Source organism: Cydia splendana, chromosome 2 (assembly GCF_910591565.1).
Source record: "Cydia splendana chromosome 2, ilCydSple1.2, whole genome shotgun sequence".
In the NCBI taxonomy this organism is placed as follows: Eukaryota; Metazoa; Arthropoda; class Insecta; order Lepidoptera; family Tortricidae; genus Cydia; species Cydia splendana.
Genome location: NC_085961.1, coordinates 4,533,365 through 4,557,786, shown reverse-complemented (window position 1 = coordinate 4,557,786; position 24,422 = coordinate 4,533,365). Strand labels below are relative to the sequence as shown.

General features: G+C 42.1%; 1 protein-coding gene across 1 annotated transcript in view; it reads right to left on the bottom strand.

The window, feature by feature from the left end:
• The window catches only part of LOC134800761 (rho guanine nucleotide exchange factor 18), a 70,547-nt gene that overhangs the window by 23,107 nt on the left and 23,018 nt on the right, over positions 1-24,422 (bottom strand). Inside the window, exons 5-23 of the mRNA XM_063773309.1 lie at positions 22,976-23,092; positions 22,327-22,435; positions 21,138-21,237; positions 20,185-20,339; positions 18,759-18,902; positions 18,121-18,187; positions 17,062-17,167; positions 16,372-16,445; positions 16,209-16,294; positions 12,496-12,552; positions 12,017-12,157; positions 9,971-10,067; positions 9,279-9,492; positions 8,424-8,542; positions 7,773-7,907; positions 7,412-7,566; positions 7,176-7,308; positions 6,699-6,856; positions 6,170-6,285 (exon numbers count right to left, since the gene is read on the bottom strand). Coding sequence (XP_063629379.1) covers positions 6,170-6,285; positions 6,699-6,856; positions 7,176-7,308; positions 7,412-7,566; positions 7,773-7,907; positions 8,424-8,542; positions 9,279-9,492; positions 9,971-10,067; positions 12,017-12,157; positions 12,496-12,552; positions 16,209-16,294; positions 16,372-16,445; positions 17,062-17,167; positions 18,121-18,187; positions 18,759-18,902; positions 20,185-20,339; positions 21,138-21,237; positions 22,327-22,435; positions 22,976-23,092 — 2,283 coding nt within the window. The remainder of the gene's footprint in view (positions 1-6,169; positions 6,286-6,698; positions 6,857-7,175; positions 7,309-7,411; positions 7,567-7,772; positions 7,908-8,423; positions 8,543-9,278; positions 9,493-9,970; positions 10,068-12,016; positions 12,158-12,495; positions 12,553-16,208; positions 16,295-16,371; positions 16,446-17,061; positions 17,168-18,120; positions 18,188-18,758; positions 18,903-20,184; positions 20,340-21,137; positions 21,238-22,326; positions 22,436-22,975; positions 23,093-24,422) is intronic.

Here is a 24,422-nt window from a genome sequence, read left to right as displayed (position 1 = left end):
GCTAGCGTCTATGTAGTCGCTCCGCCTGACGCCGTGACGTAGATTCCGCTTCCCCACCTGCAAACAGAGCTGCACGCGCGCCTCGCTTCGCCGCCATTTCATTGTTGCGTCGACCGTCTTAGCCGAAGGTCCGTATAATTCGTTGGTATTTTTTTGCAGCATGGTTACGTGAAAAGTTAATTCATTTAATTTCTATCTATCTATAGTGGTTATTAGAACTTCCGTTCAAGTTATTCGTTTATCTAAAGTGGCCTACAACGTTCGGATTCGTTAAATTTTATAAACATTTAGTTAAAAATTTCCGATCCAAAACCTGTTCGTTCTAAATATGTTTTATTTCACCAGAGGCTCCTTTTAGTCCTTTTAGCGATCTTGTGAACGGAAACTTTGAACAACGTTTTTCAAATCTACCCACTTTTTTTTTACGAAATTTTCCATGACTGCTTAAATTGTTACCGTTAGTCAGTTTTTACGTAAATCTACTCGCATTTCCGAGATTAAAGTAGGAAATGCGCCAGTTTTTAACTAGTGTTTTCTAATACAGTTAAATATTTTCATGATGAGCGGTAACGCAAGTCGCTCCGCGTCCGAGGAGAGAGATCGCGCTTCGAGGTCATCGCGCCGGCAGCAGCGAGCGCGGCGCTCGGGGTCCAGCTCGGAGGAGGACTACCGACGTGCGCGCAGCCGGAGCTGGCGCTCCGGCACGCGGGCGGCGGAGCCCGCGCGGCGGCGCGAGCGGAGCCGCGCTCCCAGCAGCGCTTCGCGGCGGTCAACGACCTCGGGACTGGAAAGGAGGTTTGAATTCCTTTCGAACCAACTGGTGAGCCAGCTCAATGACATTTTAGCCACCCAAGTGTTCGAGTCTAGTAAAGGAATACCGCCCCCGCCCGTGGCGCCGCCGACGCCGGCCGCGCCGGGCCCGGCGCCTCCCACGGTGACGGCCGCCACGACGGCACCGCCAGCCGCGACGGTGTCTACCGCTACGATGGCGCCACCTACCACCCACGCTCAGTCCGCGGCTACGCCGCCGCTGACTTATATGCTACCGTCCACCATGACGACGCCGGCGACTACGCTGATCCTGTCCTCCGCGCCGCCGCCGGCCGCGGTCCCGCGCGGCACGATGCCGGCGCTCCCGGTCCGCGTGGTCCCGATTGGCGCGCGCGCGCCCGTGCCGGTAGCTGCGACACAACACGAGCAGATCGCTGATCTCTCGGTCTCGATCAAGGAGCCCCTCGTTGCCAAGGCGAATGCGGAACGGCTCGCGAGGAGCTGTGCTCTATCGCGCCTCGACTGCCCAGAATGGAAAGCGGTACGTTACGCGGACACTCAGAAGAAGTACATAGCGTCCCCGGGCTTCACCGAGGTGTTGATCAACGAGGAGCTGCGTCGATTTGAGGGTCCCTCGACTTCGCGAGGCTCGCGTGCGACCCAATCGGAGCGAAGCTTCGCGGCGCTCTCCAATGCGGTAATCGCGCAAAATGAAGCGCTCAACGAGGCTCTACAAAATTTAATCGAGTGGTCTGGCACGCCGGAATCTGGATCGCCCGGCGCACTCTATAATAAACTCAAAGACCTATTCGACAATGAATCAAATTACAAGGTAATCTCTCACGATATCTTACAAATAGTCTCCGGGAAGCGAGCCGAAGCCATAGCGGAGCGAAGGTTTGATTTACTGCGATCGATCAAGGATAAATACGTAAGAGAAGACATAGACAAGATCCCTCCTACATACGAATACATCTTCAATCCGGAGAAGCTGTCAGCATACGTGCAGAAGATCGGTGGCATCGATAAGGTGGGAAAACAACCCTCGCATAACTCCTTCGCTCGCCAGCGCTCCCCTGCTCAGGCTCCGTCCCCCAAAGACAAGGCCTTTCGCCGCACTGCTAATAAACAAAAATCGGACAAAAAGCCCGCCGCGCATAAAAAAGCTCGAGACTCCGGGTCTAAAAGGAAGGGGTCGGGAGGAGATAGCTCGAGACGCCGCGACACTCGTCGCAGGAGATGACTTCCGAGAATTTTCAGCTGGTTGTTTGCAACACTTCCGAAACAGTTGGAGAAAATTAAAAGCTCCGAATATAATTCTAGATTTGATTTCATCGGTACGAATCCCATTTATCAAAAAACCCCCGTTGATTTTACCTACACTAGATGTCCTTCACAAGTTTCGCACTCCGGAATCTCCTCAAATGACAGAAGAGATAGAAAACATGACCCGGGAGGGGGTCCTAGAGCATGCTCCGCTCACCCCCAGCTACATTTCACCCCTCTTCCTGCTGCGGAAGAGCAACGGAAAAGTAAGAACTATTTTCAATCTAAAATCCCTGAACCAGTATATGAGAACGTCCCACTTCAGACTATTCAATCATTGTCACATGCACAACTTTCTACAAACCGGAGACTGGTTAGCCAAATTCGACTTGAGCCAAGCATACTACCATGTCCCTATTCTAGATCAACACAGATGCTTCCTTCGTATAAGCTATCAAGGTCGGCTGATGCAGATGACATGTCTCCCGTTCGGAATATCTGTAGCTCCGAAAATATTCGCGACCTTATCAAATTGGATAGCGCACTTCCTGAGATCGTGTGGCCTTCGCGTAGTAGTCTACCTAGACGATTTCCTAATAGCGAACCAGTCGAAGAAATCCCTTCTAGAGCAGGTATTGATTGCCAAATCAACCCTAATAAATTTGGGCTGGCAAATAAATTACCAGAAGTCCGTCATGATACCCACTCAGATCATAGAGTTCCTAGGCATCACGTGGAACACGCGATTCAACTCCCGGTCTCTGCCAGCAAAGAAAGTAAGCGCTCTGCGTCGCGACCTGCAGGCCTGTCTTGCTGCCGAGTCGCTCACGGTGAAGAAGACCCAACGTATCCTGGGCCGTCTCAACTTCGCGAACTTCGTGGTCCACAGAGGAAGGCTACACTGTCGCAGTCTCCAACAATATCTCGGACAGCTACGGAAAGCCCCGTGTCACCTCCCTCCTCGTCTTCCGCCTGCAGTTCGGCAGGATCTCCAATGGTGGATCGACAACGCAACTCAACAGACCCACATTCACGAGGAGGTAAGAACGACGAACTTTATAGTCACGGACGCATCGGACCACCAGTGGGGAGCAGTCGTCAACGGAAAGCCGTTATGCGGTCCGTGGAGCCACCAACAGAAGAATTGGCACAGCAACCTCAAAGAGCTATACGCAGTATTCGCTGCGCTGTCAATAGAAAGCCAAAACTTAAGGAATTCCCGGGTGGTGCTACAGACGGACAACCGGACCGTTGTAGCATACATAAAAAACGAAGGCGGGACCAAGTCTCTTCCTCTCCTACAGCTGACGCGAAAACTTCTAACGCTAGCGGACCGCCTACGGGTCAATCTGGCCCCTTACTACCTACCAGGTCGGTACAACCCCGAGGCCGACGGACTGTCAAGGGGACACTTCGTAACCGAATGGCACCTGCGCCCAGAAGCCACGGAGAAAATCTTCGCGCGCTGGGGTACCCCGTCCATCGACCTCTTCGCCTCCGAGAGCGCTCACGTCGTGCCACGGTATGTTTCAATCGATTCGCTCGACTCGAACGCCTGCTATCACGACGCATTCAGCAACTACTGGCACTACGACCTGGCGTGGATATTTCCACCTCCCAGCCTCCTGCCTCGCGTTCTACATCACCTCAACACCGCGTCGGGCCTGTTCATCGTGATAGCACCCAAGTGGAACAGACCTTTCTGGAGACCAGACCTAAAGAAGAGAGCTGTCAAGCGACCATTGAAAGTCCACAATCTTCGGACGGTCCTAGTAGACACATCGACGAACCGCCCTCCTCCACAAGTCAACGACTTAAGCATCGAGGCCTGGCTCCTTTCGGGTGGGATGCTGTGACACCGGGCTGGTCGGACCAGGAGAAAAACCTACTGATGTCCCATTGGCGTGCTTCTACAATAAAAACTTATACACCCATATGGAAAAAATGGTCATCGTGGTGTACCAAAAACCAGATCAACTGCCAGGTACCTCCGCCCAATGATGTAGCAAGGTATCTCGCACATCTATTTTTAACAGATAAGTTAGCTTACCGGACGATACTAGTTCATAAATCCGTTATAAGTGCTGTGTGTGAACCATTATCGGACTCTAAGCTTTCCTCAAACGCCCTGATTAAGAATATTTTAAAAGCAATATCGGTAGCGAGACCACCGCCTCCTAAACCACCAGTTTGGGACGCGAGACATCTAATAAAATACCTTAAAAATACTAGTCCTGACTTGAATAGCTTGTACGACGTATCTAGAAGAACTGCCGCTCTTTTACTACTAGCATCGGGTCGCAGGGTCCACGACCTTACCCTGCTACACTCTAGCGGGGAATATTACATAGATAACCTTCAATCTATTACTTTGCGTCCAAAATTCGGCTCTAAATCTGATAATGGGTCTTATCAACAGTCTGATTGGACTCTACTAGAAGCACCGGAACAGAATATAAGCCCAGTATTCTGGATACGTCAACTTATTAAAATTACAGAAAATGTCAGGGAACACTGCTCTAACTTATTTGTATCAACCAGAGCCCCATCCAAGCCTGCCTCGCCCACGATGATTGGAGGTTGGCTTAAACGTCTCTTAGCAGAGGCTGGTATTGAATCAACTCCGGGTAGCTTTCGATCCGCGGTATCATCCTTAAACTGGCTGGAAAAATATCCAATCAATGATATTTTAGCTAAAGCTAATTGGCAAAACGAATCTACCTTTAGACGTTTCTACCACCGGGATATCCGCGGATCGGACGCGAACTCAACTGAGAAGTCTCTGTCAAATTTATTTAAAGTTTGATTCTAACCTAGGGTTACATTATTTACCAATTACCTATAATACATAATTATATTGAGTTACTGCGATTACATATGTATGTTACAAATACTATGCGTATGTATTATTTTCCTAGCCAGTAAGTGTAGCCCTATCGCTCGCGCGCCCGCTGATTCGCCACCAGGAGATAATAAACAGGTCTCAATAAACACCTCGGACGTAGAACGGAACACATAATATAAAAATTTTACCTTCCAATAAAATTGATATTATGTTTCCTGAGACGTCCGAGGTGAAAGTAATGTCTTCCTGGTAGCCCGTTTTATACCGACGGTACTTCTCCTCAACAATGTAATGGCGGCGAAGCGAGGCGCGCGTGCAGCTCTGTTTGCAGGTGGGGAAGCGGAATCTACGTCACGGCGTCAGGCGGAGCGACTACATAGACGCTAGCGGCATCTATCGGCCGACTGCGGCGTAACTCTCTCAATAAACACCTCGGACGTCTCAGGAAACATAATATCAATTTTATTGGAAGGTAAAATTTTTATATTACTTCGTAAAAACGGGCCTTACGGGCACTGTACCTACTAAGAATGGTGCCAGTTCAGTGGTGTCACTCACGAATTTGAGCCAATCGTGCAGTCTAATACACCAATCGCGCGCGTGATGCGAACTCATCTACCAATTGCGTTGTGACGTTAGACTGCACGATTGGTTCGAATTCAAAGGCCCGTATTAACGAAGTAAAATATAAGTCAATGGTAGAAATATATAAACGAAATTAAGACTGTTTTAACTATAAAGAGGCATTAAATGCATTATCTCCAGGTAATCCAGGTAGGAGGAGGTATCACGGTTTGAAGGAAATTCTTGTAAATTAATTTACAGATGGCGAGGTCTAAGTACTTTACATATTCTGCGATGGACTCATCAGTAATCAATGAAATAATTGCATATGACCTCTGGGAATAAAAACTTTTTTTAACTGTTTAAAGACAACTCTCTCGGCCATTTCAATTCGTACTATTTTTCCCAAAATGAAGCTACGTAACGGCTCGGCCACGACTTTGCGTGACCGGCGGTGGAGGCGACGGCAACCATGGTGGGAACGAAAGGTCCGATCGCTGTGTCTCGATCCAACCTATGATTGCCGCCGCCGCCACCACCAGTCGCGCAATGTCGTGGCCGAGCCGTAAGAGCGCTTGTGCACTCATAGGCCATTAAAAGTGGAACTTTATTTCCAACTGAACCCTGAATGCTTTGTTAGTTTGCATTTGCATAAGTCCCTAATTTAGCTCAAATAATTTTGAACCTTATTCCCCATGTAATAAAGCTACGTATCGCACTCACCAGTGATCAGTCTTATGCTCTCGTGGCGGGCGTCGAGCGCGCGCTGGCGCTCCTCGGCGGACGCGTGCGCGCCCTCCGTGTCCTCCACCTCCGACGGGCACTGCGATACCGCCAACCTGGGCAATATAGCATTAGAGTGAAACCTGTGTAGAGACGTCGGTAAATAAAGGTAACAAAATAAATTCGCGATAGACCCGTCTATAAATGTGCGTTAGTATGTGTTCAAAAGTTTTAAATATTATATAGCATTATCGTTGAACGAGCACAGCGAAGTCAAACACCTCGGTGTAGTACATTTTATACTGAAATACAGCCAACTTGTCTGTAGAAAAAGGCCAGAACATCAAATTTTCTATGCACAGTCAACTATTCGCGCTTACGTTTTTTAAATTTGCCACTGACAAGGTTGCCGTGCCAGAGTATAGATTCATTGTTACTTGTGTTCAGGCTCGCCTGGACTGTTGCCCAGCCCGAATACTAGCAGACCCACAAGCAAACTTTTGTACAACCGGTTCTAATACGCACGCACCTGATATTGTGTATCCACGCATGGATGTCCTTGGGCCGGTGTACCCGCAGCTCGAACATCTCGGGCTCGGCGGGCCCGCTGCAGATCAGGTACAGCCCCCGACCCTCGGCGCCTGCCTTCTCGCGAACTAGCAGTTTTACTAGCGATACCACTCCAGTCTGTAAAAAAGTCGAATATTTCATACGTAGCTACGAGTAATCCTTGGCGCAGAGTCAGCGTAGATATTATAGACTCTATGTCATTTTAGTACAATAAAAGGTACTTATAAAAGTAAGATGATTGGGTAATAAATTAGCCATTCAGAATGGCATTTTAGTATGAGGTATTAAAACATTGCTTACAAGGGCCAAATAAATTGAGTTCATTTTTTATGGTTTGGCGACATTGGTCGAGTGCAACGTGGAAATGAGAGAAATGTAATGTGACAGGTATCATTTTTCGCCTGAAACATATGAATTATAAATTTATAACAATTACCTTATTGTCAGGTGTGAAGAAGGTGTATTTGTTGTTATTGTCATGCAGAAAGAACAGGACATCAGTCAGTACGATCACTAGGAGCGTCTGCATTTTGCTGCGACCCTGCATTAACGTCGCTACCCCTTCGAACCTGAAAGAAATACTCATTTAAAATAAAATATTTAACTTACATACAAGGTTTCAATTAGTTCAGTAGAAGTCGTTATTCTAATTTGAACTCTAACAGCGCTTACTTAAGAATCCTGTTCCCTTGCAGTATGTCGCTCTTCTTAAACTTGCGCCCGCGGAAGTTGGCGAACGACTTCGCGTCGATTCGGTGGTAGATCTCCAGCTTTCTGTCTTCTCGCTCTTTCGCTGCCACTTGGTTGTCCACGTCTACTAAAATTTCCTGTTTCAAAATAAATCAAAGTAATTAAATATCATTATCAAAGATATATGTACGACGCAACGTCAACTTCCAAATTACTAAACTTGAACTACTTTTAGAGCGTCAGGCTCGTATTCGTAATCGCAAGTCAGCGATTTTGAGCCTCGCACGACAGTAAATTCCAATTTTCCTTTACTTAGCCTAGATTAAATTAAAAAAAGGTTTACCTTAACGCCACAAAGCGCCTTCTGCAGGAGCTCTCTCTCGTTAATATCATCTCCCGCCGTCTTCAGTAATGGTTCCAGTAGCAGTGGATATTTGGTGAGCCTCTGTGCCACGAACAACACGCACTCTGGGACACCCTGCCATAGAAAATTGTTGATTACTAAGTAAGTCCGTAATATGTGAATGTGTTATCCATTATCGATGGCCTAACATTAATAATGTCGTCTAAAATACCCAAAATTCATTGAGTCTTAAAGGTTTGTCCAATGTCACTGTATCTCACTCTCTCATTAAGCAAAATGTGAGACGCAACCCACATTGGATAAAGAAATTGGATGGGTGGAATACCACCCTAAGATGTGTAAAGTTTAAGACAAATTCTTGCTTCGTAGTAGATGTCGCTGTACGCCTCGACATATGCGATCACTTTAGTTATCAAAAGTTGAACATTCAGTTACCTACCACATGTTGTATACACTCATTTCTTTTTCGTATAAATACCTTACACTTAATCAATAAACTAATTAAGTCTTAGGATTATTTGTTGAATGTGTTAGGTATAATGTGGGTATAATAGACGGCCAAGCGTTGTCAAAAAATACCTGAAAAGTATAAGAAATGATGTATCGTAAAATATGAGTATGTTTTCATACCTTCTTCCTAAGTAAAGGGTTCTGTTGGCACTTGCGTATGAACCGCGCTAGCCGGGGCTCCCGCGCGCAGCACTCCTTGAACACGTCCACGGCGTCGCGATGTCGGGAACAGAATTCACCTGAGGGATAAATTTAGTTGAATGTGTACCAGATCACCGATTCTGTTGTATAGAACATTGTGGCTCTTTAACTTGGCGGCGGCTATAGGGCGTCGGCTAGCTGGCACGGGTGCACGGAACGAGTGCACAATAAATCCGTCGCAAGCATCCCCGCCTGACTGGCTCATACTATTTTAAACTGGATCTTACTATTTTAACATTCTCACCCGCTCCGTGCAACCACTTCAGCTAGCGGATACCAAGATCACTATTTATTAAACACCAAGTACACTAAATTTCAGTGCAAAGTGTTGGAACTATCTCTGTGGTAATTTGATTGCCTAGGTACGGTACGCTTGATTCACGGATGCAATGTACAGAGTTACGGGCAGAAGCTGTTACTGTAAGCGGCCTTTAGTCAAGTGCCTGGCCGGCGCAGCGAAGGTGTCAGCCAGGATATCAGCCACAGAAGCTATTTGCGCTGACGCTCGCTGCCTCAGTCATAGTTAAGATAACAATGTTACCTCGTTCTTCTACGTATAATAGGCATCGCCTAAGATATTAAGGTTTTTATACCATAAGCAGCCTTTAGTCGGTGCCTGGCCGGAGCAGCGAAGGTGTCAGCCAGTATATCAGCCACCGACGCTATCTGCGCCGACGCTCGTTGCCTCGCTCGTAGCCGAGACAGTAAGGCCGCGTGTAACGTCCATAGTAACTATACATAGAGATAAAACCTAAGTTATGAGGCTTATCTTACCATAAGCAGCCTTTAGTCGGTGCCTGGCCGGAGCAGCGAAGGTGTCAGCTAGGATATCAGCTACAGAAGCGATTTGCGCCGACGCTCGTTGCCTCGCTCGTAGCCGGGATAGTAGGGCCGCGTGTAACGTCCATAGTTCTTCTACGCAGGGGAACATTCGGGATACTTGAGCTGAGCTTATGCCGGGGAATCGGAGCATGCCTTCTGCGAACATCTACAAAAATATATTCGTTAGGATTTGTTTAACTTAACAGATCACTTTCTGATGATAAACCCCTGAGGTCACTTTAATTTTATAGAAAATGTAATAGTAACAAAGTAGGTATAGTTGGTCTGGGTTCGAATCCCGGTAAGGGCATTTATTTGTGTGCTGATCACAGATATTATATTTGTTCCTGAGTCATAGATGTTTTCTATGTATTTAAGTATTTGTATATTATATATATCGTTGTCTGAGTACCCACAACACAAGCTTTCTTGAGCTTACCGTGGGACTTAGTCAATTTGTGTAAGAATGTCGCTAAAAAAATCGTAATATTTTCATGCTATTTCTGTGCAGTTAGCTTGTTTACTGCTGGCATAGCCTATCCCTAACGATATTCACAACGGTCAGTCATGTCCTCATTTGACCATTTCCTGCGATGTTGACCAGATTGTACACTTTGTTGGGGGTTCTTACACATAAACGTTACCTTTTGCATCAGCCTTATCGTAAGGCAATGGTGCTTCTCAGTCAATATCAGCTCGTATATATGCTCCTGCCTCTTCGTCTCCCGATCCCCGATGGCCCTGGAAGCGAACGTGAATATGCTAATTTTACGCAGTAGTTGCCATCAGCTCTACGAAGCAATAGGAAATGAAAGAAGCGGGTGCACTACGACTACTCTACAGAATCGAGTGGGTAAAGAAATAGAACGGGGGTGCTTACAGGCAAGTCGAGTTTCGGCTTAGAGCATTTAATAACTGGAGTGCCCATTAAGAGCTTACCCCTCTGCCGAAAAACTTGCACAATTGGCTGACATTGCTATTTGTACGTTACGTACAAATCATGTAGAAATAGCAATACATTTGACGTCCCCTCCCCCGCAAAAATCGGCAGACTGTTTCGTAAAGAAAATGACAGCGATGACATCTCCAGTTACTAAATGCTCTAAGCGTTTCGGTTTTTTAAGCTGTGTCCTATAGCCATACTCGGCGAGGTCAATACTGAACGACTTTTACTATGGGATCAAGTCTAAAATCTCGAAAAACTGATTAAAAAAATCGGAATCTAATCGGCCGTATTTGAAACTGTCATCGGTGAATTTTTCGCGGTATAGAGTTTGGTCCTATAATAAAAATTAAAATACATATATTCAACTAACAGAGTATGGCTAAGAGTTTAAAACTTTTTGCTGAGGGAGTACATTTCTTTCTCACGATGATTTTGAGGTTTATTTCATAGTGATAGTGCTCAATATTGCATAATTTCTAATACCCTTAAAAGTTAATAAACAGCTTGTATAATCGACGGGTCCAAGAAGTTCCCCGTCATTTCCAGACACTTGGCTTCAAATTTAAACGTTATAAGTACAATGTGTACTGTACGTTGTGCTACTGATTAAAACTTGGAACCGAAACTCAATATGCCTGAAAGCAGCTTACATTACAACAAGATTAAGTTATCTATTTCAAGTTATAGAGGATATCAACTAATCGACTACTGATAGACAATATTTGTGTACCTAGATGTAGTTAAAGTGCATTAAGAGATTGTGTCGATTTCACTCACAATGAAGTGAATAAATGAGATACAGATATATAGTTAAGTGCAATGCTAACGAGTGTAGGTACTATGTATAGAAATTCTAAGTACTGTGGTGTAATAATGTGGAAATGAGCCTGTCGTGTAGAGGCTGTGCATAAAAGTTTAAATATAGAGCATTTGAAATAGTTGAGTGCGCAAGTTTTGTTTGGTTAGTGGTCAGGTTATTCAGTGGGACTGTACGCAATAAGTTGGGATCTGCTGTACAAAAGAATAATTGGAGTGATTACATGTGACAGCCATATCACGAGATTTAGATTTGAAATCACACAATTTATATGGTTAACTGAAATAGACGTCATATAGGTACGAAAGAAAAGTGATTAAGGCCTCCAGTTCCCAGGGATGGAATCAAAACCACGACTTCAGAATTCGCGCCTAATGCCATAACCACTACGCCACCCAGATCACAGCGGTATCGATCGAAATTTCTCGAGTTAACCGTTTTATAATGGCGCGTATGCTGAAGAATCATGTTCCCCTGCCCTGAGCACTGGGGGCATCAGTCACTTTTTAAGTCTTAAATGGCATTTGTTTATAATTTACATAGTCATGTTTTTACTTGGAATAAATGAAATTAGTTGATTTCTCCCATAGTTAATTTATGCCGTATGCGATTGCCCTGTTATCAGCAATTTACCTATAATTTAGTGATAACCTCCTAAGGCCCAAGCTCCTACCTATAGTACTTATTCAGTTCAATTAAATTCAAATCATATTCGATTGGAAAAGAGTCGCTTTTGCTTTGTTTAGTTCAGTTTTTGAACAACGTAAAATCGACTCTATTTCCTACTAGGTTCAAATTTCTGTGGCAAATTTTGTATTTTTCATTTGTATGCCCAGGCATACAAATAAGGCCCAGGCCTTAGGAGGATATTTAACGTTTCTTAGTTGGCCGGCCATGACGGGAACATAGCAAATAGTTGATACTCACTTAGCCAGCCCCTTGGGTGCGCCCGCTGCCCAAGTGTCGGGCTCTAAGGCACCCAGGCCTAGTAAAATTGCCTCTTCACCCAACAGATCGGGTGTAAGGTAGGCCTCCGGCCACTCTGACGCTCCTGCGTCGTCTGATGCACTGAAAATGAAATAGTAATGCTCAGTTGCGAAATGCTTATTATAAATGTAGATAGGCAGGTAAGCTAGCCAGGATTATCCAACGAAAAAACATTCAACCTTTTTCTCAAGGTAATTTTCGGTCCAAGCCGCTAGACGACTTGACGAGAATCGATAAAAGCATGAGGATAAAACGAGTATACACTCTGTTTTTCATACAATTCCAATGTATTATGGAAAAATAAAACAAAATAATAATATTTGATCTTTATACTACTAAAATATTCCATCATTTTTGGTATATGAAAATCTTGCTTTATTAAACATATTGATATTATAAAAACATATATTACAACTTACTTGCTTTGGTCGTGCTTGTGGTCGGAGTCTTTGTCGTCATTGCACACGTGGCCGGTGCTGAAACGAGACGCGAGATTAGTCTCTTTCTAGCATTCATTAACGAATATGGCAACACAGAAAATGGAACCATATTTACCATACATGTTTTAATTAAATTTATTCCACTACATTTTGTTACAATTTAATGCGATATTTTTATGTTAAAGATTTACTCAATAAAATGTCTGATCTTTTGTCGTACTACGCCGCAGGCTAGAAACTTATCCATATGAGGTACATCCTTATTTTATCAAGGTTTGAGTAGGCAGATTATTAATATTACTATTAAAGTCCCTTTTTTCTCTATAAGCATTTTTTTTAAATAAGGTATTCCGCAATCACTCGACATGTACTTTGGGAAGTCTACGCGCCAAGTAGATCTGTATTAGTAAATTGAAAATTCTATAAATTCACGTACAGTCGACGTCAAAGATATATTTACACTTTTGCACCTTACTCCCTTGTAATAAGGCGAAAAATGTAAACATATCTTTGACGTCGACTGTACATAAATGGAAATATTATACAGGGTGGCGGGTGGCCAAAAAATAACTGCATTCCCGTTGCCAGGGAGGTTTTGGGATTATACTGAGCAACTTTTACCATGGGACCAACCCCGGAATCGCAGAAAAATTTTAACCTCCCATAGAAAATGGACCAGCCAAAATGTGTGAAACAGACAAATTTTTTTTCGCGATCTCGGGGTTGGTCCCATAGTAAAAGTTGCTCAGTATAATCCCAAAACCTCCCTGGCAACGGAAATGTAGTTATTTTTTGGCCGCCCTGTATAAACTAATTTAAGTACATATTTCTGTGTTGCCATATGGAGAACGAAGTCAAATGCAAACGGGGTCAATCTCAACCGACGCAACACGTGAAACATTAGGTTATGGTTTACCAGCTTCGACAAAGTTGTAAGTTCATCAACAAACCAATCACAAAACACGCTCTGCAAAGCCTAAATAATAATAAAGAAGCCATTGACAGTATAAAGAAAACACTTCCACAGTTTGAATAAGAAATTCATGCAGATTTGTTAAAAAAAGTGTAATCAAATTTATATACATGTACTTAATAAATACGGAACAGATATTCTGAAATTGTATCAGGGACGTCCAGGCAGAACAATATTTTTATTATACCTTTATTCAACCCTTAGAGAGGACCCTTTACATCACGGGATTTACACATTCATACCTACAAGTCCTTTTCTCCTAGTGTTGTAACGGTTACTTTACAATGGTTTTGGTCCAAACTGACTGTCATCAGGTTTTCACAAATCACTTTACTAATTAGAGTTCACATAATAAGGATTTAACAATAACAGAAACTCAAAAATAACATTTCATTAACCTCTATGCAACAATGAGATTGTGACGAATGAATATAAAATAACTAGTAATGTTGAAAAATAAAATCTGCCTGAGCATCCCTCCCCGAACACACTGAACCTAAAATCCTCAGCGAAAACAAATCGAAACAAAAATATCAGAACGAACTACGACAACAATTTCGACCAGAAACTACCTCAAGAGAAAGATACACAAGTAAGGCTTTGTGGATGAGACGAACCAGCTAGAAGATCTTGTAATGTGTATGGAGAGACGGCGTATTGATGTGTAAACAAAAATATTTAAAATTATAACTGGCTTTATCAACAAACATATCAGAAACCCTCTATGATGCGTACAAAAATGCGTGCCAGCATAAAGGTAAACTGTTAGGTAAGATCAAATTTCTTATCTGTGAAAATGTTATTGCATAATTATTACATCAATATCGATTTTATGATTACAAAAACAAAGTATTTTGATTTGATCTCATTTCTAGTATCAGTCGAGATGACGTTTTATTTGGTGTGTGATCATTTGATCAAATGCCGCAAGGCGGCCGTTACATGCGGTTCCTGAACACATCATAGAGAGCTTATAATATGGGTGAAGATAAAGCAATGTATGTAACTGTACATAATTAGGCATTAAAGAACTCGTGATGTTTTATAAAACTCGCTTTCAGCTCGTTTCATAAACTCACACTCGTGTTTTAAATAGTTTTAATGCATATCAATATTTATATTTGTAGCAGTCGCATGAACTACTATTAAAATCGATTTGTTGATATTTTATGTTCTGTCACCAGTTGTCTTAGTCTTCTACTTTAATGTTAGAACTCCTAAGATGAGAACAGTAGATGTTGTATTTTGCGTTTTAAAACAACATTTTATTAAAAAGCAAACTAATCTAACATTGATTGATACAAAAAAAAACCATTGACACTTCACCTTGAAAAATAAACCATCTAGAACTAAAAATCTAACAAAACAAAATAACCGAACAAAACCAAATCGCGCAACCAGGATCACGTAACCGCGCCGAAGTCGAGTAAGAGAGAAACGAAACGATGACTCATGACATGTGTGATGAGAGAGTAAGAGAGAGACAGCGCGATGTCGCAGCATTCCCGCACTTACTGCACGCCGAGTTTTGTAGCCACGCGGCGCCACGGCGAGTAACATCCCGACTGCTTCTTGCTAGCGTGCCGCGAAAATAAACACACGCATAAGAATAGAAACCGTAGGTAGGGATCGCAAGGTCTCTTTTCCAGTGTCCGGCGATTGGCGTTTGCGCTGTTTCGATTCTATATCTGTATTCTTATGACTGCGCGTCTTTGGGCTGGTTTGACAGCGACGCGGGTGGAAAAACAGAAGTGACATAAGTAAAAAACCCAATTTACTAGTTTTCATTGGGAAAAAAACGCTAATTAATGAGAAATATGTGTATGTCTTATATATTTAACGGCACCTCAATTTTTCCACAATTGAATGATTTTCTTTATAAGAAGACATTACGTTCGACACAATCAACTAATTATAAAAAAGAAACAGAACTAGCATATAGAAAAACATAAAGTAGCAAAATTTGAGCGAAAGAAAATTAACAAGAAGGTTTGAAAACAATACAAAAATGGCTGAAAACTAGCAATGGAACGAGGCATTCGAAATAAAATAAGTGTATATATATTGAAGGAGTGTATAGTTATACTGAAGATTATTTTTAATAAAATATATCACAGTGTCACATACTTGTGTATCTTCTTATAATCAAATCACTGTCATGGCGGACACTTGCAGTGTCGACTACCCAGCAACTGAACATTTCTTTGCATGTGTCATTGATACAAATAAATCAGCCAAGCCATCAAGAAAACTTGAGAACAAGTAAACAAGAATTCTTCTTAAAAGTTAAACGTGATAAAAACAGTTTGAGAGTCTCAGTTATGACAGAAATACAGTCCTTTTTATAGGCCTCCATGACAACAGAGATAACTTATATTATATCGATATAATATTTTGTTTAAATAGTACCCAAGTTTTGTCAATGGTCACATTACAAACCCTGCACATTATTGCGCGCAAAAAAATTGATAATGCATAGCGTAAAATGGCGCCCGCTTGGCTGTTCGCTCGTGGCCAAAGTCCTTGCACAATTAAAAAATAAAGCCGCAAAATATATTCTACACAAAACCGCCTAGGCCTCCGCGCCTGTCAAATGGCTAGAGGTATTTTAAATATTATTTTATTTTTTTATTTACAGTTAATGTGCCAGTGTTAGAACCGAGTTCGAATAGTAAATTCAAATGTGATTGATTTTAGAATGATAACTTTTTTAACATACCTGTTTGGGTTTTGTGACTGGCTAGACACTGAACTCCTCTTGCTACTTTTACCACTTGCCGCGCTCAGCGATTTGCCGACGGAGGTCTGTAAAATGTGAACCTTATTCAATTGCCATAAGATTGAAAATTGTATAACAGTTGGTGGTGTTTTGATGTACGTACCTTAGATGATTTTGGTTTGTTGCATTCAACAATGTAGTCTTTACACACGCTTTGGTGTACAGTCATGGTGCAATCTGAAAACATTATTACTTTCTAGATTTCTGTTTCAAATTACGATCGCTTTCGACTGTCAGTAGTATAAGTGACACTGTACTCTATGTATGGTGAATTGGTGATTTCAGGCCTTACATTTGAAAGAAGAATTGAAGAATTTACCTCTTCGAGCAAGATTCGACCTTGTAATCATTCCGAACACCTGCCCGTGCCTTCTAAAGAGCTAAGCTATCGCTCTTCTCGGAGATTTTTTTTTATTTTTCATAAATTACCCAAAAGTTAATCATTTAAACTTCGCTAGCAGACATCCCTGCTTTACAGGAACCCTCATCGGTTTGAAATGTTACTTACTTACTTACTTATAATGAATAAGGTCAACAAAGGGATGTTTACTAAAGTCAATCAATCAATCAAAGCATTTATTTTCAGGCTACTTAGGCCCATAGATACATACCTTACAAACTAACATATATATACAATAATTAAAATCCTAAACACTAAAAAATCATTTTCGTGACGCAGTTTTCTGTTGCGGCGTCACTTGCTCTGGTGTAAAAACCAAAGCAAATAAAAAATAAATAAATGCAAAGTAAATGGTGGTGGTGTAAAGTGACCAAGGCAAAATGCAATACTCACGTTCGCAGTAGAAGGCGGGCTTGTCCGTCAGAGCTCGGCCGCACCAATCGCAGTCGGCGGCCGACGTCGCCGCCTGCCACGCGTGAGCGGCCTTGCGCGATTTGTCCTGCAGACATGAAGCAAGTTGAGACAGGCGTGGCTCACTCCGCGATTTCGTCGCTTTGCTACAGGTAGCTAAAAGTACATCCGTTCCACACCAATTTTGGTGGCTAACCATAAGCCGCGCGTGGCGCTGTCGGCGGCCATATCTGTCCTGATCGTAACAGACGCGTTTTGTTAGAGAGCGAGTCTTCTGTACCTAGTACTATTATTTATTCTGTGGTTGAGATGAGTTACTGCGGAGCGCGAAATGGAAGCAGGAGAGCCAAAGGCTTACCCCCTTCATAAAACTTTACGGGCCTGATTTAGTTAAATTATGTTATTATCCCTTTTTTACAAATACATAAGTCAATATGATAGATAAAGACAAACGGTTATAAAGGGGGTAAACGTTTTTAGATCTCTGGTATAGATAGAGTAATGGTGTCACCCCTTTATCAACGGCATATCGACACAGCAGGGTGCGGCAAGCACAATAAGCAAGCTCAATCTCGCTGATATCCCGCTTACAGAGCACTTGAACTAATTTTACTTAATACCAATTATGTTTGTTGTTAATTACTAGGTAATGTACTTCATTTAGGATTTCACGGGCCTATAAATCCCGATTTTTTGATAGGCTTGCGTGGGGATATAGATCCAACATGTAGAGACCCTTTGGAGAGCTTTAATGTCATGTCACTCAAAATGTTTAATGTTCAAAATGTGTTTAATGTCATTATGATTCAAATCTAACAATATAACTAGTGTTCAGGGGCGTCGACACGGCGATCCTGACTGTCACACGTCCTCGTGTGCAATGAGCCATTTATTCAAACAAACAAACAAACAAACAAACAATGTGAAGTCTGCGATATAACACATTTCTGTGTAATATGTTACATTAAAATAAAACAAAAGCTAACCACGTCATTTACGAGTAATTACCAAATGTTTGGTGTAAGATAAATTACAACTTACCTTCTTTTTTCTGAAAAACAAACTGCCTCTTTTCCGCCGCTTTTCTGCATGGTGGTCATACGCCGCTCTGTAGGAAAGAAAACATATGACAAAAATTCAAAACCATTTTTTTAAGCATTTTCGACTAGTCAGAAAAATGTTTCCGACTATTCCTTATCGAGAGTTAAATAAATTTTCCTAGTAAAATCATGCCACACTAGAAAGAAACAAATCGGAAAAACGTGTGAAAAACGAACGAAAACAATAGCAAAGCTTGTGCTTTAACATGCCAATAGAAAAACATTGCAATTTATTTAAATTTTCAATCATTTTATACTTACCTAATTTTCATTATTGTATAAGTGTGTAATACAAACCTCTTTGTAATCAGATTGGTGAAGGTCGGCTATATGGGGGATCTCCTACTAAAAGGGTTAATGTTATGACTTAAAGGTCTACTTACTTCTCAAAGAACGCCTCTTATTGTAAGCCGATATGTTCTTGACGCACCTGGTTACTAGCGACAATCAAGATTCAACCTTAATGTTATGTCGTTAAAGTTCACTCACTGCTTTAAAGCCGCCAAAATTTTCATGATGTGCCGTTTCTAGCGTCAATCGATTATGAACTTTAACATTAAGACTTTAAAGTCCACTCACTGTTCCAAGAACGCCAACCGATGCAAGCCCAAATGCTCTTGGTGTGTGTTGTTTCTTCTCCCCGGTAACTGCGCTGTTGCCCCGACCGTGGCCGCCGACGCGTCCTCGTCGCTCTCCGTCTCGCTCGCACCGCCGCCAGACAAGCTAACATCGAGTGAGACAACGCTTACGTACAGTACGACCACAAAATAACGTCGAACGGTATTAGTGCTACTTAACGAAAGGCATTATACGAGTGTGGGTACTCGCTTTCAGCTCGTTTCATAAAAACATCACACAAGTGTTTAATGCCTATTTATGTACAGTTACGTACACTGCTTTATCTGGGTTTTAAAATACATAGTATTGACGCGGTATTAACATTGCGACTTATTATTTGTGGTGGTACTGTACAACTCTCGTCATTGTGTACGAGTGTATGTGTGTGTAGTGTGAATAATAAAACATACACAATGTTCAATGACGCCAGTTAAAAAAATAAGTGCAAATTCAAGTGCCAGTTTTATTCTGGCTTCCAGTGCTAAGACATAGCAAAGCAAAACGGTGCGGAACAAAATAAAACATGAATAGTTTGGACATGCACAAACAATTATTGATTAGAAATATTTTGTTAAGGTGCATCCACACTTAACCGAGTAACTGTAGAGCAGCACTGTGCAATAGTAAGTAACTACGAGTAGGTAAGTTACTTAATGTTACCGTGTTGCAGTGTTGCTCCACAGAAATTTACTGCGATGTGGAAGCACCTTTAGGCTACAATATTCATAACCAAGTTTAAAAAGTAAACACACATGCACATGAAACTTAGAAAATACAAAAATATTGCTAGAAATATTAAAATTGAATAATAATTCAGCCTATATACGTCCCACTGCTAGGCACAGGTCTCCTCTCATGCGCGAGAGGGCTTGGGTTATAGTCCCCACGCTAGCCCAATGCGGATTGGAGACTTCACATAAACCTCTCAATTTCTTCGTAGATGTATGAAGGTTTCCTCACGATGTTTTCCTTCACCGAAAAGCTAGTGGTAAATATCAAATGATATTTCGTACATAAGTTCCGAAAAAGTCATTGGTACGAGCCAGGATTTGAACCCCTCGACCTCCGGATTGAAAGTCGGACGTCATATCCACTCAGCCACCACCGCTTACCTTTACTATCTATCTGCATGAAATATGTTTTGATAATGTAGAACGATCGACCACCTCAATGTAGGCGAGCGCTCATATTATTACATAGATTTGAACCTTAAAACCACCACGATACAGCCGCTTTTTACGGGAGCCCACCGCTGGCACAAAAGAAACAATGGCTTTTGTTTAACAGATTAGGGTCTTAGGCGTAAAAATAATTTGAGAAAATTCATACTATACAAGTATATACACCGTAGGTGTTGACATACAAGTGTACTGTTTCGGGTACTGACATGTTGTTGGCGGGTGGGGGCTGCGCGGGCTGCACGGCGGCCACGATGCTGGGCGTGGACACGGACTTCTGCAGCGGCAGCCGCGCCGCCAGCCGCGCGCCCTCCGCCACGGTAGTGCCCGCGCGGAGCGCCGCCGTCACCTTCTCGAAGTCTTTCTGCATTCACAACTATGTTTTTATCGACTGCTTCACGTCACAGCGGCGGTAGCACGGACGCATTTTTATCGTTTATCACCATTCCTGTCACGTTCTAACAAGTACGTAAGTGCGAAAATGAGGTGCATAGTGACAGGCGACAAAAATGGAACCATGCTGCGCCCGCTGGTCATTCAGATGCAGGTTAGGTAATCGTAGCATTAACGAAATAGGAATTAAAAACATGAATGTAAACACTTTATTGTGCATAATAAAAAGGGTCATATAGTAGAACTAGATCTCGGGAGCAAGCATATGCAAGTACCAAACCAAAGGGTTTTCGTCACTCGAATCAAATAGGAGCTTGAATAACAAAAAAATATGTACTAAATACTTTACGTTGAAAAACTGGTTAAAAATAATCATAACAAAAGAAAACATGACAGGTTATTATGATACAAAGACAGCAAGAATTATTGCTACGGCACGAGAATTAAGGACAGAAAAACCAGTATAATAGAACACAATTACTTACATCACTCTTCAATAAAAAAAATGGGTCTATCACAGTATTGGTACTATTTTTTGAAGCATTACCATCATATGGAGGCATCATTTTGGGGAACCAACCCAAAGGCCCCGAAAAGCACGCTCAAAGCATAAGCAGCGTCAACGCTGCCGCTACAAATGTATGGCAGTCGGTGACGCGCGCTCGTGACGCTTGGAGCGACCGTGGTACGCGCTCGTGACGCTTGGAGCGTGCGTTCCGTGGTGGAAGCATAAACCTAAGTTAAGTATGTGTTACAAATCGGTACTCACGGCTAGGTCGTTGTCGTTGAGCGAGTGCGTGGAGTGCCGCGCGCGGGGCTCGCCCTCCGACTCCATGGATGACAGCGACGCGCTGTGACCGTTAAGGGTACTGGAATGTGTTACCGCGTTCAACACAGACTCCACATTCCCATTAGTATCATCAAAGATTTATGGATTGTAGATGTGTAAATAATTCAGACAAATTCGTGCTTCGAATTAGACAGTGTAAGTATACATCGCTTTACGGCCCCGAGGACCAAGAGTCAAAATATGTCTGTGATCGATGCGGCAAGAAATGCCGATCGGCTATTGGATTATACAGCCACCGCAATCGATATAGGCTGTAGACTACCTCCTCAACTTAGCAACTTTCATCTGCAAAGATGCTGTCAATGATAATGGCCGCATGAAATATGCGGTACTGTCGCTCACAAAACTTGCTGCTACAGTTTCCACAAAACATGGAGCCTTGAAGCACTATTTAGTTCAGCTGTTAAACTAGGGGCATGAAATTGTATGAAATTTTACAGCTATTCTACAATCAAGAAATCTTTGGTATGATGGAATTCAGGTTTCCAGTTAAATTATGTTATTAAGGCACTGCACTGCGTTTTTAATGTCTTGGTAGTTTTTTCGGTCAACGTAATAATTTAATGCCAGATAGTCTTTTTTTAAATAAATCTTGCCATACCGTTCCATAATTTTATAAGACACTTAAACTCGAATTGCAATGTAGTTTTGAAAAAATTATGTACAAAGTAATACTCGATTGAAAAATTGACTAAGCAGTATGTATAGTTACTTTTGCGCAATGAATTATTCTTAAATTTTAATATATATTTAACTCATTCCCTATTTTGAACGATTCATTCTTGTTGACACACACCCGTCATACAGTAATTGACATTTGACCCCAACAGTTAAGGCGATTGTCTCCTAGATAATGAGATTATGTAAATGATTTTCACGTCAACAATCTCTATCATTAATGCTACAAGCGATGTCTATCAAAATATTGATAAAAGAATATTGATATGTTTTTTTTTCTTTTAACCCAAAATGCAATGAATTTTACTCGGGCAAATATCTTGCCGTGCATACGTCACACCCGAGCATATTCAAATAAGTCGCACTCAATATTTTGCACAGTAAGATGTAAGAGAGAAGTCTACTTTCTCTAGAAGTGGTAGGTCCATACCTGCGCTGGCGACTAGCGTCGGGCTGGCGCGCGTTGGGCTCCAGCGCCGCCCAGGAGCTCCGCCGGCCCTCCTCCCGCCTGTCCCACAGGCCCCATGAGCGAGACTCGCCTGGACAAACAAATACTCCATATACAACATGTCATAAGGCTCTCATTGTTGGGTTCTCCCAACAATGGAAGTTAGTCTTTAAATTAATGTACTGCTGGAGAAAAGTTTCCCCAAAGATCACCACAGCGACTGGTAGTGCGCTAACCTGAACCAATCCGCAATTTTAACTAGAGTTCACGTTCTTGGGGCATTTTCTGCTGCGTACAGTACCCGGCGATAAAGATTGCACATCGGTCTTTAGAAAGGGAATATTGGAGACAACGAGAGAGAAAGAGACAACACTCTACGAAGCCGAAATTCCGATGTGCAATCTTTATCGCCGGGTACTGCGTTCGTCGGAGACAATAAACTTTCAGCCCCTACATCGCCCACTATAGGTCTAAACTCTCTTTCTCAGCTAGTTCAGATCTCTTACAAGATGAACAGATAAAGCGGTGAAGATTCCGGGAAACAACAAGAACCAGGAAACCATGTATTGTATCATTTATGGAAGCCTATATTTCTTCGGTAAATAAACGTAGGGTGTGTACTCAAACTCACCGCTGCCCTTACGGCTGTGTGGGTACAAGTCCAGGTGTGTGGGTGAGCAGCAGTCTGGATCGCCGCCATCTTTGCAAAGTGACGGGCATGATGTGCTGAGACGACTGATGCCGCCCGCTTGCTGTTAACAATAGTTATTTGTTTTACAAGGGGGCAAAGTTGTTGTTTAACCGCTCGTGCTAATATTGATACCCGAGCAAGCGAAAGATTCCAAAAATCCGATAAATTGAATCTTGAGCGTTGCGAGGGTTTCAAAGCAGGAGGATTAAACAAAATTTGCCCCCGATTGAAACACAAAATTTTTCACCACACCAACCCGAAGCAAATATTAAACAAAATCAAATTCAAATGAATGTTATTAAATATTTATCATCCAAAATCATCATTTAAAAGTTAATTCTACCAGTAAACATAAGAAAACAACTCAAAATTTGCTTTTGATTACTTTGTTTTACATGTGAATAAAATGCAACTTTGCTACCAGTTTTTGAAGTGCAATGTAAGCCTTTCCGAGCTGGGGTGGTGAAAAAGATATTTCGATTAGTGAGTAATAGTGGTGTGCTGTTGTCAATATTTCCATTACCGGGAACAAAATATTCATGCCGATTTCATAACAGTTCTGACACTTTCCTAATGGCACTCACATACAAGACGACTTGATGGCGAGGAATAATGTAAGTCTATTTACAGTACATATATGGTGCTACTTTACCTTCCTTATATAACGATACCTTGATAAGTCTAATGCATATGTTTCAAGTAAGTAATGTAAGTCTAATGCAATTCCTTCTATAAATAAATAATAAATAATGAACTTCCCTTAGACACTATTTAAGTTATTTTTCATGCTACTAAAAATACTCGTTATATGCACGCATTACGTACGAGTGATATCAGCGTCAATGTATTATTAGGTTTTGTTCTGTACCAGTAGGTCAGGGGTGGCAAGGCGAATGAGGTGGAAACAGGGGTTGCAATCCAATAATAGCTTTGAGAATTCATAAACTGATTTCATTTCTCACAGACGGGGTAAAATGGAAAGCATCTTGCATCCGCTTTTATTCAATTAAGCTTGTTTTTTGTTCTGAGTGAATTAATCAGACGTTTTCGTTCCCGTTTTATTTCATAAATGATTCATTGTTTGAAATATATACGCGAGGAAATTGGAAGTGAATAGCTAATCTTAATCAACTAGACTATAATATACGGAACAAAGTAAATATGTATTGTTTACAGTTACGTATCCCCAAATACATTTACAAATGTCCGTGGACATTAATAAGGCTTCCATAGTTTATAGATTAAGCTAAATAAGGTTACAGTGGACTAAAACAATCGTTGCGGTCGGTTAAGCACACCCAGATTTGTGTTTACATTCCTAATGAGGTTTAAAACTAATAGTACAAACAGTAACACTTTTAACTGTCCATCGGTGGACTTTATTCCT